Source organism: Copadichromis virginalis, linkage group LG13, assembly GCF_057382275.1.
Source record: "Copadichromis virginalis isolate Kocher_CV1m ecotype Utaka linkage group LG13, C_Virginalis_male_GT1.1, whole genome shotgun sequence".
Taxonomy (NCBI): Eukaryota; Metazoa; Chordata; class Actinopteri; order Cichliformes; family Cichlidae; genus Copadichromis; species Copadichromis virginalis.
In genome coordinates, this window is record NC_140630.1 from 4280072 (window position 1) to 4298328 (window position 18257).

Below are 18257 nucleotides of genomic sequence, written 5' to 3' on the forward strand. Positions count from 1 at the left end.
AATGTTAATTTTTGATTTTTGTGTATTCATTACGTTTTTGTATTATATGTATTTTGGAAAAGTAATCCACTTCCAGGTCGAAAGACAGATATCTAGGATGACTTTTCTCCTGCCAAATGTAAAATGTGTTAAATTAGACCTGAATAGTATGTAAGGGCTAAAAAGTCATATATGACTGCTGGGCTAGGCTCCACCCACCTGCAACACTAAAGCAGAGGAGCAGAAGAGTATGGCTGGATAATTGGATATATTATTTGTTCATAGAAAGAAAGGAGTATGTTTTGGGAAGCATAATTATAAAAAATTATAAAAAAATGTAAGATGGTATTTCTGTGTTTAATATTGGAATATAAAGTTGTGATTTTTTTTCATTATTACAAACTTCAGCTGAGACATGCATGGCTAGGAGGCTGATAAGGACGGTATGTGATTAATTGAGAAACACTTTAACTATTTTTACTACCATCAGCCAATTTGTTGATCAGCTGCTACATCTGATACAGTGCTCTCTGCATTGCAGCAGCATAGACAACATGCCAATTGTGCATGGAAATAAAACAGAATCAAGTCCACCAACGGAGAGAACAGGTACAAGATCAAAATGATACGATAGAAAGTAATTGAAAAACAGGAAATATCACAGATGATTGCAGGAAAGATTATTAGAAAATAGTTAAGGAACAACAGAATCAGAGTTCTGAGACTTCTCTGTTTTTCCTCAGTGGACACTGAGGTGGCAGCAGGCAGGCCTGTGTAGGTCTGAGCTAAGCAGAAGATGAACACAGGGCCAGGGAGGAGTCCATACATTCTGAAATGTACAATTTCTTTCAAGAGTATTGCAAGAGGGACACTGACAATACAAAAAGCCCAGACCAGAACACAGACCAGCACAGAACTCTTAGTTTCTCTGAGGCAGTCCAACAGTGGGTGCATGATGAAAAAATACCTGCATCACAAGATACATATTCTGATTATAACAGTGCAGAATAATATTTTGCTGACAATACAATATAATGTTCAGAGACATGCAAACACAGTGAAAGACAGGTACCTTTCCAGGGCAATGCACAGCTTGAAGTAAAGACTGGCCAACACAGCAACGCAGTTAATAATAACACGTGTGCTACTTTGCACTCCTGCTTCCCAAACAATCATTATGCAGATCTGGATTAGATTAGAGATGAGGTGGTTTGTGTAATAGATGATAGGGATCTGACTCCTTTGTACCTACAGGACACATAAATCATAACTATAATAATGATGTAATGAAAGAAAAGACAGAAGACACAAACAAAGTAACAATCAGTGTTATCTGTAGACTGTAGCAGGGATGTCATGGGCCAGAAGGCAGGAAAATGTAAAGGATCGAATACACTTTTGGATTTTTGTAGTTTTTACAGCTATTCCTTTTGTTAAACTTCTCCATAGTCATTCATGCTAAACCAAAGTAATTAAGTAATAGATACAAAAAAAATTAACACAGATATACCTGTTTTAACCATCTATATTAATCTAGTTAAAAAAAAGAAGATTTTCTGTTAATGATCAAAACCTTTCTGTTTTATAAATACAGGACAGTCTGGCTAAGGAACAATCACAACTTTGTTTTCTGTAAATTGATGCATTTATCATGTAGAAATTTTGAGACATGCTGTTGAAATTGCACCTTCATATATTAAGATACCTCAGGGATTTCATGTGTAGTTAAACATATTTACAGTGACAGAAAGGGGAGTTTCCTACAGACTACTTAAGATCAAAGTGGGCTGTATGTCGTAAAATGAATTTGATGTCCCTGTGAAAGTGGCTCTTTTTTGTTATTGGTTTTCAAACTATTAGTTTGTCAAACTTGACACACAGCTGTATGTATGGAGATCAGAAGGGAAGCTGCTGAGTGAGGTCACTACAAAATGTATGATTCTGAAACAGGCCGCCCTCAACCCACCCAAAATACCCCTCACCCTAAATGACAGGAGCTCCCTCATCTGAATGCCCTGTACACCCAACAGAACTTTTGCTTTAATAAGGAGATACCTAAATAATAAATAAAAAACCAATGCACACATTTATAGTCCCTCAATTTGTACAGAAGCACATTTCAAGCAAATTATTGCAGTCCCATTATTTGCTAAACCTTCACATTGTTCACATAGTCATAGATTTATAAAAATACACAAATCTAAGTTATTATTTACTTACCACACAAATACAACAGAGGATCACTATGGTCAAAGAAAGACAGATACCAGTGTTGACCCATATTATCTCTGGAGGTGCATTCAGCATATCTAACTGTCTAACTGTGCAGTTGGAGTTGCTGTAAAAGAACATACTCTTCTCATCTGAAAAGACATGCAAAAAAACAACATCTGTGTGAAATAGCAGACAAGGTTTGTAAACACTGCTCTTCACAATAGGAAAAATCAGAACACTTCCAACTTGCCCCACGCATAATCACCTAATTTCATTTGCACCTTAATTTTGCCATATCCAGTGAAGCAATTCAAAAATGTACTTTTTATGAACATTGTAGAGTTGTAGTACTTTTGACACATTTCCAGTTGCCATAGTGTTTTCCTAAAAGCTTTAGGATTTTTTTACACCAACTGCAAATGTTACAATCTATAGTGATTTTTTTTGTATCCAACTTTGAGTTCAATATCATGCAATATATACAGTAATATATGTAGTCTTAGTATCAAAACTGCACCAATTTAATGACCAAAATGTCCAATAATAATAATAATAATGTCGTTCTACTTAGCTTCTAGCCGTTCTAGCTGATGTGCTATGTTAAACATCTTTTTCATACAGTTACTTTTAAGGGAATTGTCTAAATCCATGATCATACTAAACAATTGGATACAAAGTCTCATTTAAATGAACCATCATTAAGGTAGGATTAACTTAAGAAACTTTTCTATCTACTAAACTAAAAACTGATTATGTTTACAGCTATATATTACACAACTAATGATTTAAGGAAAGATCTTGGTAGCAAAGATTTGAAAACAAACTACTGATCTGTTATCAAGTCTCTATTAACCAATCTGTGCAGAAGCAAGTGTATTTTGTGCATTACAGATAAACACATTTACATTTACTGCATTTAAACAGAAGCTCACTGCAAGCAGAAAATAAATAAATGCAATCTTATAATAATGATTTGTCCTAATTATGAGGCAGTTTCTTCATAATTATGCTGCTCCTGAGGTAGAAAAATTGTGAATAACTGTCAGCTTAGTGTTTACTTACCTCAGGACTGCTTTCAGTAGAACCTGTGGGTAAAATCTGTAATATGAGTTTATCATGAACAGGGAAGTTGTGGTTGCCTACTTTACACCCCACCCCCACTGACATGTGCTCACACTCAAAATACAGAGTAGCTGCTTAATTTTCAGCATTCAAACAATTTTTTTCTGATTTTTTCCCACGTTGAAGTTTTGAATACAATAATTCCACCTCCATGCTGCCGCTGCTTTTGATATAAAAAATGATAGACTTTCTTTTTTCAGAAATACCCATTAAAGAACGGCTTGTGAATTGCGGCTAGAAATAATCCGAAACAAATGCAGTACATTTGGGCGACCGTGGCTCAGGGGGTTGGGAATCGCATCTGTAACCGGAAGGTCGCCGGTTCGATCCCTGGGCTCTCTGTTCTGGTCGTTGTGTCCTTGGGCAAGACACTTTACCCTACCGCCTACTGGTGTTGGCCAGAGGGGCCGATGGCACGAAATGGCAGCCTCGCTTCTGTCAGTCTGCCCCAGGGCAGCTGTGGCTACAATTGTAGCTTGCCTCCACCAGTGTATGAATGCGAGAGTGAATGAATAGTGGCATTGTAAAGCGCTTTGGGTGCCTTGAAAAGCGCTATATAAATCCAATCCATTATTACATACACGTTTGGCTTACTTTTAGTAAGAACTGCAGTTGGCAGCTGCTGTATGAAACCATGTTGTTGACTTTATTAGCTCCTGACAAGCTTAATCTTCCTGTTTCTACCATAGTAAAACCTACAGACATTCCTGAGAGCAGCTGAAATAGCAACAAACACCCTGTTGATGTTTTTAAGATTGCTATCTTCAGTCAGAACCTGCGGCTAGTGTGAAAGTTTGACTCAGGATATAGTAGTTGTTTGATCGAAGGAGTTTTAAGATAAGATAAGATAAGATAAGATAAGATAAGATAAGATAACCTTTATTAGTCCCACGCGTGGGAAATTTGTTTTGTTACAGCAGTGGACAGTGCAAAGTTGCATAGAAAAATTAGAAAAAAACACTGGAATAAGATATCAAAAAGATACTATACACAACAGAATAAAATAAAATACTATATACAATCGAATAAACTAGAATAAAATAGAATACAAGTGCTATATACAATATGAATATAATACAACCATGCCAGAAAGAATATTGCATAGAGCAGGGCGATATGACCAAAAATATTTATCACGATGTGAGGGTGCTGGGGAGCATCTCCCTCACTAAATGATGTACGCACTCACTGTGTCTAATAGGAAGTTTTGATTTTGTTATGCTTTTGTTTTGAAGTCCATTAACCTCTCTCTCTCTCTCCCTTGAAGTCAACTTCCTGAAGGCCTTAGTCATGGAGTGCACACATGATTATGGCTTAATGATGTCCACCTGAAAGGAGTTCTCCAATCACCCACTGATAGTGGGTTGAACCATCTGATGAGAGCTGAGGGGGGGAGTGGGTTGAATTTTCAGTTTGATTTGATTTAGTTAGTTGGGATATTGTTTAGCTGGGGGGTGTTTTGTAATCTGATATTTGTGAGGTGTGTCAAAATAACTGCAATGTTTCACTGTATAGGTTTTTGTAGCTGGGCTGTGTCGGGGTGGGAAGACCTTTTACATTTTATTGGTGATGGTATGACCAGGGGGTGATTCATTTTGAGGGTGTTTCAGCATCCCCAAAATGAATCAAAGCACCCCCAAAGATTTCTTACTTTTTTTTTTGACAATATTTGCTGTTTGTGGGACACACTACTAAAAATATAAAAAGCATACTGAGATCATAATAAAAGTATAGATAAACCCTTCCCCCCTCCCAAAGTGGTTTGTTCCAGCTCGCCTCTCCCCTTCTCTGGCTCTAGCGCCGTTGCTGCCAGAGCGATGGTAGCTGAGACGCAGTGGAGCAGGGGTGTAAGTGCCTGGCTTAAAACAGGACATACTAGCTGCATTTAACCTTCAGTTACTCTTTATATAGTTAGGTAGGAGTCAGGCCATGTTTCTTTTTAGCTGAAAAACATTAACATCTGGTGCCATTCCAGATATGTTAACATTGTACAATCTTCTGGATAATCAGATCTTCCCCACACTGAAAACTGTTATTCAGGTTGCCCTACAAACCCAGTTAGCAGCTGTAGCTGTGAAAGGTCTTTTAGTGTCTTGAGTCAGCTCCATACCTGGCTGAGAAGGACCATGGGTCAAAGCAGACTCCAGCACCTGGCTGTGATGTCAGTTGAGAAAGATGCTTGAGAGACTTGACCACCAAAATGTGATAGACAGATTTGCCAGCCTCAAGGTGAGCCGACAAAGGATAAAAGAAAAGAAAAAATCTGCAGAGCCATAGTAGTATCTGCAAAAAAGATCTTTTCATACATTGTATACATTGTACCATAGGCCAAGGTGTCTCAATTTTTTAAATTTTTTAATAAAAAGGAACACCGCGGGACGTGACAAAACGTCGCCATGTTACGCCTCAGGAGAGAGAACGGGCTAAAAGACACGTTGATGGTTTGGAGAAAGTAATTACTGAAGTTAACTCAGAAAAATCAATTAGAGAAAAAGACTTTGCAGCGGGAATCGCAAGTTTGAGTCCCACCCGGTATCCAGTAAGGGTCCTGGCTAGACTCCCTTGCTAAAACCAAGCACTGGAATGGTGCGGCTACGTCTCCAGTCTGTCCGCAGCTCGGACACAAGCATCTCACTACATGTTGTACTGTGTATGTGACAAATAAAATTTGAATTTCTTTCTTATTTTCTTTAATCAGTGATGAATGGTAAGATGTTCTAGCTTCACGGAGGGCTTTCTTATAAAGCAACAAACTATTTCTCCAGGCTAAATGTTGATTTTCTAAATTTGTGACACGCCATTTCCTCTCCAGCTTACGAGTAATCTGCTTTAGGGTACGTGTTTGAGAATTATACCACGGAGTCAGGTACTTCTGATCTGAAGCTCTATTTTCACAGGAGCTACAGTATCCAGAGTCGTACGTTGTGAGGAGGCAAAATTATTAAGAAGATAATCGACCTCTGTTGGAGTAGCGTTCAGGTTGCTCTCTCTGCTCTGTGTTGGTACAGAGGTTGAGTTCTTTTGCATTTTTGAAAGAAACCGATTGAGTCTAAAAACAGATTAAATGCCGTGTTGAGGCTTTCGTTTTAGCATCTACATGTTACAATCAGCCACAACAATTATTTTATCTGAGCTGAGGATGGGGTTTGGGGGAGATAACAGGGGCAGAAAAGCTGCAGAGAGGCATGTAAGACTGCAACTCTGCTTCCTGGTGCTCACACTGCACCTATGACTAATTTACAAGGAGAGCAAAGGGAAATGTGAACTTAGCACGTTGTAGCTGTGAAGAGAGAGTAATAAACATTCATTAGAACGTCAGAAAAATTTGTTCTCCAGTATTTAGAAAGTTGACAGTCAGAAGAAACCGGAAGATTACCAGAAGCAGTTACAACAAGTGAACAGCAGGTGTCACACTGCATCAGCCTTCTTTTCTCTGCAGGAGAAACACAGATGAGTGACAAATTAAAGAAACACGCTGCCACTTCAGCTACTCCCATCTGCTGTCTGTGGGTTTTAATGTGGTGGAAACAGGAAGATTCAGTCTGTAAGGGGCTCATAAAGTTTTTTTTTAATTCATAAAGCCGCTGCCAACTACACTTGATAATAAACAAGTATATACTGTGTATATCTGTGTTATTTTGTTTTTATCAGAATTCTCCAACCCTGGCAGACTCTGTGCTCATTCTGACAGAAATACAAATTCAGTTCTACATGAAAGGTGGTAAAGTCACAGAAACCTCATCAATCATTCAGGACTTCAAAACTGAAATAAAGATTTAAATGTATCCATCATTCATTTAAATGGATATTTGAATAAATCCTGCTATAATGTGACCAGCATTTGGTTTTTTGTATTTATTCACTGGTGCAAAGAGCAGCAGATTCTGTTCTTCTTTAATGACTGTTGTGATCTACTGTTGTCCCAGCCATGATTTTAGTGATGAGCTCACTGTGTTATTTTTGCCTCCCTCTGTGACCCTGTTATAAAGATACTATTCAGCAATTCGCTCTAGCATGTGTGCACATACTGGTGGTTGTATAACAAGACATCAGAGCTTCTTGATGTGGAATAAGCCATCACCTACCTCTCAGCTTTGACATGTTCACTGCTGACACTCTGAAATAATAGCAGCTTACACCATGTTTGCTGTCACAAAGTTTGTTAAATGTTGATCGTTTGTTGTAGCTGTGTTGTGATTTAGGCAACAGCTGTACAGGGGAAGAAGAAAAAAAGACTGTTTATGTTGAAACGAAATTGCATGTCCCTTTGAGAAGGACAGACATTGACTACAGTCAACAGAGCTGGAGGGATGATGCTTAGCTGTGCAGACAGTTTGAATTAAAATGCGTCCTGCTGTTCCTGATTTCATGTTTGGGCTTTTGTAAATGTGAACACCAATGAGTACAGGGTGGGGTTAGTAAAGTAAGCTAGCACGACTTCCCCGTTCAAGACAAACTTGTCATATTGCAGACTTTACACACTGGTTCAGCTGGAAGCAGTCCTGAGACAAGTAAGAGCAATGTTTACCTTACTCACATTATCTCTACATGAAGAGCAGCATAGTAATGAAGAAACTGACTCATAATAAGGACAAGTCCATATTTTCAGACAGCATATTGTAGTCATGACACCACCTGCTTTTCGTTTGTGCTTGCAGTGAGGCTCTGTGTAAATGCAGTGCTGTCAATGTGTTTCCTGCTAATATATATATGCATGTGTCTGTTGGTAATATAAGAACTGTACTTGGTTTATGAGAGCTCAAATAGTATTAGCAATTTGTGGTGTATATGATGAATATAATATAATATACAATTGAACTGTCCATATTAGATACACATTGCTAAAATAGTCTCATAAAACATATCTTTAATAAATCTTGCCTCAATCATAGTTACTACAGTTACTGTTGCAAAGACATTTTTTTACTGTTGTTGGTGTCCTGGAACATTTTCTGAGGAATTTCAGGATGACTTTTATTCCTTGACATTTAAATATATATAATCCATCAATGAAATACAGATTTTTCCTCACTTTAAAGTCATATATCTGATACAAAAATACATAGTTAATGCTGGGTAGAGAAGGAACATAACTAATTCAACAAGACTGAAGTTTCTGGAATTGTTGCTACTGCCGGTTTCTGTCTTTGGCTTGCAGTCGGTGGGACTAAAAGATTATAGGAACTGTAAATAGTTTAGTGCTATAGAGCAAAAACAGATATGCCTAATTAAATGGCAGAGCAGGGACGGGACTATGGTCTGTCAAAATGAGACAGAGAGGAAATTCCAACAAATTGCAGAATTATAATGACATGAGTAAGGGAGCCACAGGAGAGTACACTTATGTCTCTGTTATCTCTATGTGAGAAGTGGGTTGCACTGTGACTATAACCACAAATGGTATGGATGTGTTTTAAAAACTGTGATTTTTGTAACAATTTTGTAACCATTCTGTGTCACAACTGTGTGTGCTGGGCAAACGGTGTGGGAGAAAATGGAACAGAAAAAGTGGAAAATATAAAATGTTGAAAATCTAAATAAAGGCAAGCACCGCACAATCAAGCGGCCTGTGATAAACGCTGTGAAGCTAATTAGCCGGCTAATAATAATGATAACAAGAACAACAATACTAATAGTACTACTACTACTACTACTACTACTACTACTACTACTACTACTAATAATAATAATAATAATAATAATAATAATAATAATAATAATAATAATAATAATAATAATAATAATAATAATAATAATAATACCTTAATAATAATACTGTTAAAAATATCCACTTCGCAACCAAAAACAAATACAGAAATGACAAAAGTCAAGACATCAGCCCAGGGACCATTACCAACCGGTCGCAGCAGATGGCCGCCCCTCCCTGAGCCTGGTTCTGCCGGAGGTTTCTTCCTGTTAAAAGGGAGTTTTTCCTTCCCACTGTTGCCAAAGTGCTTGCTCATAGGGGGTCATATGATTGTTGGGCTTTTCTCTGTATCTATGAAGCGCCTTGAGGCAACTTTTGTTGTGATTTGGCGCTATATAAATAAAATTGGATTGAATTGAATTGAATTCATATTTTCATACCACGTCCCACCTCTATTCTGTATACCCAGAGTAAATTCTGATATTATTTGGGCTCTTTCATGTTTTTGTTTTCTGTTCAACAGGCTTTTTTTCTTCTTTCCCAATTCACATACAGAAAAGTAGAACAATCTTAAACTAATGCGCTTTCCAACACTTCCTATCCCACACAATGCAGTGGTTTACACAGGAAAGAACCCCATCACAGAAAGTCATGGACAGGAGCAGTATTTCCTTGAAGTGATGATGTGGATCAACATGTGTGTCTGCCTTCCTTTGACTATACTGATCATCTACTGTGTGTCTTATATGGTAAGTAAATGATGACTTAGATTTTACATTTCTTACGTCTCTTTTTGTGAGTCTGCAATTATGAGAATAATTAGAAGATTTAGAGAAAGAAAACTTGTGCAGAGGGCTGCAATGATTTGATCTAATGACAATTAGAAATAATCATTAGTTCCGTATGTCATTTCTGGGTGATGACAAAGGCTGATTAAATGAATGTACTAAAGAAGGTAAATTTTATAGTAACAGCTCTTGATTTAAAATCTGTATTTATGACAAAGGATAACAAAGTGGTATGGTTAACTCTCGTAATAAAGGTGGAAGGAATGGTTCAAATGTCATTTGTATCGATACTGGTATTAATAATAATGTATACTTGATATATATTGATCCCCATTGCTGGCCTCCTGAGCCAACAGTGCAGATAGTTTCAGTTCAAGTTTATTCGGTCTAGTCTCAAGTTTAGTTCATTTAGGTCTCTGAGTTTATTTGTTTATTGTCTTGTTCATGTTCTCTTGTCTTTTAGGTTCCCTTTGTGTCTTTGTCTTCGTCTCCGTCTCCTGTGACAGTTCACATCTCTGTGTACTCCCTTCCTCTGTGTATCATAGTTTGCGTCTTACTGTTTCCTTTTTTATTTTGACAGCCTCTCTTCCTGTGTTCAGTGTGTTTAGCTTCACTTCACCCATCTCGCTATGACTATTCATTCACTCTCACATGTATTTATGTTGTCAGTTTCCCCTTGTCCCTCAAGCTTTGCATACACTGTGTGATTTTTGGCCCATTTTGAGCTGATTTTTCAGTCGTGCGACCCTTTTGGTAATCGGCCCGAGTTTCGCCTTAATCGTGTCTTGTGCATCGTGTAGTATACATGGCGTAAGGAGAAGTAATTAACACCTCACAACCAGCTCCCGATCATCAATCGCATGGTCGCAAGAAAATCAAACCTGTTTGAAATCCTGTCATCCTCGTTAGAGTGTCAACGTAACCTCTCACACTGAGCACACGCAAACAGAAATGGAAGTGGAAAGACGGAGTAACACAGCAGTGCAGCGTGTGATCTGGACACAAGCGATGGAGGCACAACTTGTAGAACTTTGGCAAGCTCATCCGAGCCTTTTCGATGTGGCCTCACAAAATTATCACGACCGCACCAACCGTGAAAAGAGTTGAATGGACATTGCTGCTCAATCACAGCTGCCTGATCAATGTTTTTCATTAGCAATTTAGCAAAGTTGATGGTGATGGTGGTGGTGTGCGTGTCTGTGTGAGTGAAAGACAGAGAGGGAGAGAGAGCGAGCGACAGATTTTCTGTTATAACCTTCATGGTATGGACGCACAGTGTGAGCGCTCAGGTCGCATCAGAGCACAACCACAAACTTAAATGTTTTTTATTGCGATTTTCTGTGACAGACCAACACAAAGTAGCACAAGTAGCAAATTGTGAAGTGGTAGAAAAATTATACATGGTTTTCAAAATTTTAAGCAAATAAAAATCTGAAAAGTGTGACGCCCATTTGAATTGAGCCCCCCCCCCCGGTGTCAATAATTTGTAGAGCCACCTTTCTCTGCAGTTACAGCTGTAAGTCTTTTGGGGTATGTCTCTATCAGCTTTGCACATCTAGAGACTTGAATTATTGCTGGTTGTATCACCTACGACAACTGAGGAAGTTCAGGGTCTCTCCAAAGATCCTCAGGATTTTCTATACAGGCGCTGTGGAGAGCATCCTCACACAGAACATGACATCGTGGTTTGGGAACAGCTGTGTGAAGGACCAAAAAGCTCTCCAGAGAGTGATCCGTACAGCAGAACGCTGCTGCAGGATTGCTCTCCCCCCGCTTCAGGACACCTACACCAGGAGATGCCGGACTAGAGCAGAGCAGATACTGAAGGACCCGTCCCATCCTGGCAACAAACTGTTCCAACTTCTGCAATCTGGTAGAAGGTTCCGCATCTTCCGGGCAAGGACAGAGAGACTCAAGAGTAGCTTCTATCCCCAAGCCATCCGTGCCCTAAACACACACACCCGCCCTCTCACATCATCTATAATTGACTGAGTCAGGACTCTTCCAGACACTAAACCAAGGCACAATGTACATTTCAATTCCTTTAATTTTAAATATGTTTATATTGTCTATCCTGTAAAATAGTCAGATGTCTATTCATATTAATGTACAGAATTCACCTGCTTGCTGCTACTACTGCACATTCACCCAGTGTATATATATATATATATATATATATATATATATATATATATATATATATAATGTTCTTCCTCTACACCCCCCCCCCCCCCCCACCAATTTTTGCACATGTCGAGGAGCGTGTCAGGCTACATTTCACTGTGTGTTATACTTGTATAACTATGCATGTGACAAATAAAGAACCTTGAACCTTGAACCTTGTTCATTACAAAATAGCTCAAGCTCAGAGTGTCTGTGAACAGCAATTTTCAAGTGAATGGCCAGCTTTACCTGCTGAGACGTTATAATAAATATCGATCTAATTAATTAATAATTACATTACATTTATATTTCCTGCAGGTGCAGAAGAGTCAGGTCTCTATCATCTATTACACAAATCTCCTCATCACCAATCTAATCCAGATCTGCATAATGACCCTTTGGGTGACAAGAGTGGAAAGCATCATCACCATCATTATTTATTACTGTGTTATGATGGCCAACCTTTACTTCAGGATGTGCATTGTTCTGGAAAGGTACCTGTTCAGTGTGTGTGCATCCTTGCATGTCTCTAAACATGATCTTTGTACTGTGAAGCATCCTTACAGTCAGAAATGTACTATTGTGCACTGTGATAATCAGAATTTGTGTTTCTCTTGTGTTACAGGTATTTTTCCATCACACACCCACTGCTGGACTGTCTCAGAAACACTAAGAGCTTGGTGGTGGTCTGTGTTCTGGTCTGGGTTTTTTGTTTTGTCAGTGTCCCTCTTGCCATAGTTTTAAATACATTTCAACATTTAATTATTTATGTCATTATTCCTGCTCCTGTGTTCATCTTCTGCTTAGCTCAGACTTTCAGAGCCCTGCCTGCCGTCAGCTCGATGTCCACTGTGGAAAAACAAAGAAGTCTAGGAACTCTGACTGTGTTGTTCTTAAACTACGTTGTAACAATCCTTCCCACAATTGCCTGTTATGTTCTTGATAATCATAATCATATCAGTTGGATTTTGTTTCTGCTCATTCCTCTGGTGGACTTGTTTTTTTTCATCTTCACTGTATGTGTGTGGTGTGAGGACAGCACTGCATCAGATGAAGAATATGATGATGAGTGCGGCTTACTTTAGAACAGACAGGAGTGTTGATGAAAACAGAGTCAAGAGAGAGAAACAAGGATGCAAATGGTTGAAGAGTTTCTGCAAAATGAGGCAAAAAACATCCTTTACAAATACTGTTGCATGAGGACATCAGACTGTCAGCCATGCTTCTCTCAACTGAAGTGTGTCCGTAAATAATTTAAAAATGTTTCATAATCTGCATGAACGCTTATTTGATTCCAATATTAACCTTTTTTTTAATTTCTCATATTGATGTTAGTGCAGTGGTTCTCTAGGTGTGTGGCCAGAGTTCTGACAGATGAGGTGCAACTCACCTGGCAGATAAGTTACGCAGAACTAATGTTTAACATCAGAATCACTTTGACAGCATAACAAAGAAATGGGCAGCAGTTACGTTAATAATATGCGCATCTGCTGCAACAGATAGCCGCAATAAAGAAGTGTACTGAAAGTGCATGATTGCGGATGCCGCTCAGGAGTGTCCGCCTCCTCTGCATCTGCACCGCAGACCACCAAGTTATATAGTTTTCATCTCTGTTCACAAGTTTCTGGATTTCTTTATTTTTAATAAGACTAAGACTGAACCTTGTTTTTCCATGTTTGGCAATCTTCAAATTCTGTTTAACATGTTACTTTTTAGAAGAAGTGGTGCAGACTAATGAAGCAGTCTAGTGGCAAAAGTTACAAATAGTTGTTTGAAATGAAAGTTGTTTGTTTAAAACAAAAATTACTGAAGGATTCATTGTGAATGAGTTTATTATCTAAATAACGTTGCAGCTCGGCTTTTCTGTCATTGTTTTGTTTAGATGGGGCATGAAAGTATTTTTTTCCTGCCATGTGGGGAATGATATAAAAAGTTTTTTGCCTCATCATATTTCTGTAGTCCTCACCTGTGAAAGGCTGATGGAGTATGATGATGGTGGTGTGGACAGCTAAGCTTGTGAAGGAGACAACTCAAAAACGAGGTGACATATGAGCTTCAAATTGATACCACATCATATCTATTAAAAATCTTGTATAAGTTTAAATCTGCATAACCTCAAACTCACTCTCAGAGGACAAGTTTTCTGAAAATCTTGTGAATGTCATAACTCAAGAACAAGCTGACATAGAATTTTGCAATTGTTGAGTCTCTCATTCATTTTATAAGAGACTCTTTAAAGTTAACACATTGTTTTTCTGGACTACATTTGTGTTGCCCCATAATAACATTTGCATTTCTTCTGATCTATTGGCTGATGGCAGCAGGTATTACTAAAACGTTTGCAATTTTTGCATCTATGCAGTGTAAAGCTGCAGCACAGGCAGATGAACTAAAGCAATGTCTAAGCATGACAAAATACACCAAGGGGCACAAAATACAAGGATGATGAGCTTTGAGTGTTGTTACCGGCTATTTACGCTTATGTTGTATTTTTAATCTGTGTTTGTGCACATGTATGTTTGTGTATGGACTTTTGTACGTATAAGTATATAGATATATGTACATTAGTATATATCTTGTTATTTCTGGGGTTACAAAACCATATGCAAAACCAAATACTCTGGCTTCCTGTTTTTAGGAGAATGGCCTCCCATCTCAGTAACATATTAGCAAAACCTCAGCTACCCAAACCACCTGCTGTTAGAATGTAAATACTATATGCTGATGTAGGTTAAGCAATACTCATGGTTTGTGCATGTATAAAAGGGGAAATGTTGTTGGTAAGTCAGTTACGTCTCTGAGCACATCGGTTTTCAGTGAAGATAGAAATCTTTAAACATGCGGTATCATCGAGGCTGCTACGTTAAGCAGCTCTCATCTGATGTGTCTGTGGGTTTTCATGTGGTGGACACAGGAAGACTGAGTTACTAAAGCTCTCATAAAGTCACACGCGTGGTTTAATAAAAATTTAATAAAGTGTATTAAAAGCCAAATGTAGTTTTTAGCAAAGAGAAGCAAAACATGTATAAACATGAATTAATTTGAGTTTTAATGCCTGCTGGATATGGATCAAGATTAAATTTTTACTGGTTTGCATTGCAAATTTCCAGTCTAGTGCCATCCACTGTAAATACACTGAACAAAACTATAAACGCAACACTTTTGTTTTTGCTCCCATTTTTCATGAGCTGAACTTAAAGATGTGAAACATTTTCTACATACACAAAGGACCCATTACTATCAAATACTGTTGACAAATCTGTCTACAGCACAGTGATGTGTAGCATTGTAGCATATTTACAGGAAGAAATGTGGGATAAACTTCTTCTTGCTGCTCTGCAAGAAGATCATATTCTCCATAAAACAAGTGCAACAATGTTGACTTTTACACATTGTTCATAAATCAGAATAATACTCCATGTGGGATCATAGCACCAAGCAGAACTACTGAGCCACCTTTGTGAACATGTAAAATACATGCAACAACAAACAGGACTTCAATGGGTGACCTCATGCTGACTGCATGCATCTTCCATCTGTGACGGGCGTTCATCTTTGTCAATGAGTGTTCAGAAATACAGCAGAGAAGCAAAATTAAAAAACATGATGGAAAAAATGTTCCAGTGTAAACTGGCTGAACTTACAGCAACATGATAGTTTTATTACATGGAGTTCACATCTCTCTAACACTGAACAGCTTCCAGATAAAGACTGTTAGTCACTGTGGTTATCAACCACCTCCAACAAGAAACAGCGGTATAGAAAGGGCTTTAAAAAGGTCAGATATGAATCGGCAGTTTAGTTGTTGATAGTGTCGAAATACATGAAGCTGGTTAGGTTTGGGAAACAGCTGTACCGGGTTTTTATCATTGTTTACAGGTTATAGAAACTTTTCTGAAATAAACACAGAATTCAAGGCCTGTCTGACCAAAAACAAACATCTTTATAGATCTATGATCGAATTATGTCTGCAGTTTATCTGCAGCCAGTCAGCTTAAGAGAGGGTACGACTGGCCTGTACAGGCAGGATCCAGCTGTGACTACTGTAGAGGCTTTGAGTTCAAATGTTTGATGGTTAATGACAGCATGTTCATGCTGCAACATCTGCACTGTGATTTTATGATTTTACACATTCACGTTTGTTTACATAAAATAAAACATAAGAGATAATTCACTGTTTCATGAGCTACAGTCAGCACTGTGTGTGTGTGTGTGTGTGTGTGTGTGTGTGTGTGTGTGTGTGTGTGTGTGTGTGAGAGAGAGCGAGAGAGAGAGAGAGAGAGTCAGGGGATGGGGTATAATGTAAGCTGCCACAACTTCCTGACTCAAGACAAAAATTATCAAATTGCAGTTTTTACAGTTTTCAGCTGGAAGCAGTCCTGAGGTAAATACAGACGACTCCTATCACTCATATTCACATTATTTCTATTTGAAGAGCAGCAAATTATGAGAAAACTGACCTTCATCAGATATCTTACTGAAGTTTTAAAGTTACACTCTTTTCTTTTGTGCTTGTAGTGAGCTTCTGGATGAATGCGCTACTTTTTTACTTCCTAAAAAAGTTTGATTCTTGTGAATCGAGCTTGCTTTCAAGAATTAAATAAAGATTTACTGAAACTGCAGAGGGAATTTTCTGTTTTCACTGTTCTTGGTGGAATAATGTGGAATTTCTGAATCATTAAAAAAAATCAATTTCCTTTAGAAGTCTGAACATAAATCAAACTGAGCAAACTCCGGTCAGCTGTAGTTCAGACATATATAGCATTGGGCTCTATCATAGTTACATTGTCAGTTCACCAGGCCTTGTTTCTTCTTTTCATCCGTTGTTTCTTTTCTAATAGTGTTAACATGCTGCCTTTTCCAGAAACAATATTTTTCTCTGAAGAAAAAGTTTTTTACTGCAATTTCATCACTGAAAGCTGGAAAAAGATGCTGCCCATCATAGTTATGGTTGCATGGATCTATGTTTTCGACTGCCTGCCTTTGACCATACAGGTCCTTTGTTTTGTGGGCTGTGTGGTAAGTAAATAGTAAATTACTTTCATGTGTTTTTATGTCAGCATGTGAATAATTTTGAGATTTTTTTTAAAAGCTGATTTATAATAATAAAAAAAATCATTAGTTATTTGTTGCATGGACATTAAGCACTGATTCTTGTTTACAATGGATAACCTCAAAAAATTTACGTAATACTAAAGTAAATCAGAAACACACATCCTACACTATTTGATTGAATAGAGACCGAGGCAGGAAGTAAAACTAACAAAGGACACAAAAGAAAATGACCTTCACAGTAAACCAGGAAGCAACCCAACCATCAAGACCTATCAGATACAGAGACAAGAACACTTCCATAAACTGATATGGACTGAGCCTGCTGTCCCAGTATGCAGTACAAACACTGTTATACTGAGTCTTCCTTTTACTTCATTAATGTGACTTAAATACATGTTTCCTGCAGGCAAGAAGGAATCAGGTCCCTGTCATCTATTACATAAACCTCATCCTTTCCAATGTGATCAAGATTTGCGCCTTCAACATGACAAAAGCAAAACCAAATGACCGCACAGTCTCCAGCACTGCTTCGGTTTTTTACCTGTTGGGTGTGATGGCCAGTCTTTACTTCAAGATGTGCATTGCTCTGGAAAGGTACCTATTTGTCTCAGTGTGTGCGCTTTGTACTGTAAATGAAGCATCCTTATGGTTCTGAACTGTGATATGCAGAGTATCTGTCTTGTGTTGCAGGTATTTCTTCATCGCCTGCCCCCTGCTGGACTTCATCAGAAAAACCAAGACTTCTGTGCTGGTCTGTCTTCTGGTCTGGACCCTTTGTGTTTTCAGTTGCCCTCTTGGAGTATTATTAGAGCAGTCTGAACGCATCTTTATTTTTGCCTTGTTTCCTGCTCCCCTGTTCATCTGCTGTCTAGCTGGGACTCTCAGATCTCTGCCTGATGCCACCTCAGTGCCCAGTGAGGAAAAACAAAGAATTATAGGAACTTTGGTTCTGTTGTTGGTTAGTTACTGTCTGATTATCATACCTACAATCATCCTAATAGTTTTGGAACCATATCTTTTTGACAGTTACTTCATTTCCATCTTCTCTCTGCTCAATTCTTTTGAGATCTTGATTCTGTTTGTCATTATGTGTAGAAGTCCAGTTGAAAATCTGCTGGTCTGTGCTGCTGCAGCAGATCCAGCAAGAGATCATCAGTGTGAGTGATGGCAGCACACACGAGTGGGTTCATGTCAACAAGGAAAGGAAAAGAGATAAGAGGAGAACACAGCAGGAGAGAGGCTGAGAAAGCAAGCAAACAATCAATTTCACTAGAACCCTCATTCACTAA

At 38.3% G+C, this 18257-nt stretch overlaps 3 protein-coding genes across 3 annotated transcripts; 2 read left to right on the forward strand and 1 right to left on the reverse strand.

Moving 5' to 3' along the window:
* Positions 1-465: 465 nt before the first annotated feature.
* LOC146695090 (uncharacterized) lies at positions 466-2396 on the reverse strand. Its single transcript, XM_085478523.1, has 3 exons — positions 2200-2396; positions 1052-1227; positions 466-946 (listed from the first exon to the last, which is right to left on the reverse strand). Exons 1-3 carry the CDS (start codon positions 2329-2331, stop codon positions 466-468), a joined length of 789 nt encoding a protein of 262 aa, XP_085334649.1. The 5' UTR covers positions 2332-2396.
* A 5392-nt stretch (positions 2397-7788) lies between these two features.
* On the forward strand, positions 7789-12998 carry LOC146695091 (uncharacterized). The gene is made up of 4 exons (XM_085478524.1): positions 7789-7826; positions 9578-9711; positions 12232-12407; positions 12539-12998. Coding segments are annotated over exons 1-4 (771 nt in total). The 5' UTR covers positions 7789-7825.
* Positions 12999-16797: 3799 nt separating this feature from the next.
* Positions 16798-18133, forward strand: LOC146695092 (uncharacterized). The gene is made up of 3 exons (XM_085478525.1): positions 16798-16932; positions 17375-17562; positions 17659-18133. The coding sequence occupies exons 1-3, from the start codon at positions 16843-16845 to the stop codon at positions 18131-18133; spliced, it is 753 nt and encodes a 250-aa protein (XP_085334651.1). The 5' UTR covers positions 16798-16842.
* The last annotated feature ends 124 nt before the right edge of the window (positions 18134-18257 follow it).

Excerpts from the sequence above, each read along its gene's own strand:
- LOC146695091 (XM_085478524.1), top strand. Across the intron at positions 9,712-12,231 it reads TCTACTGTGTGTCTTATATG|GTGCAGAAGAGTCAGGTCTC; the intron begins GTAAGTAAATGA and ends TATTTCCTGCAG. Across the intron at positions 12,408-12,538 it reads ATGTGCATTGTTCTGGAAAG|GTATTTTTCCATCACACACC; the intron begins GTACCTGTTCAG and ends CTTGTGTTACAG.
- LOC146695090 (XM_085478523.1), bottom strand. The coding sequence starts at position 2,331 with ATGTTCTTTTACAGCAACTCCAACTGCACAGTTAGACAGTTAGATATG. Across the intron at positions 1,228-2,199 it reads TCCTCTGTTGTATTTGTGTG|GTACAAAGGAGTCAGATCCC; the intron begins GTAAGTAAATAA and ends TGTGTCCTGTAG. Across the intron at positions 947-1,051 it reads CTGTGCATTGCCCTGGAAAG|GTATTTTTTCATCATGCACC; the intron begins GTACCTGTCTTT and ends CTTGTGATGCAG.
- LOC146695092 (XM_085478525.1), top strand. The coding sequence starts at position 16,843 with ATGCTGCCCATCATAGTTATGGTTGCATGGATCTATGTTTTCGACTGC. Across the intron at positions 16,933-17,374 it reads TTTGTTTTGTGGGCTGTGTG|GCAAGAAGGAATCAGGTCCC; the intron begins GTAAGTAAATAG and ends TGTTTCCTGCAG. Across the intron at positions 17,563-17,658 it reads ATGTGCATTGCTCTGGAAAG|GTATTTCTTCATCGCCTGCC; the intron begins GTACCTATTTGT and ends CTTGTGTTGCAG.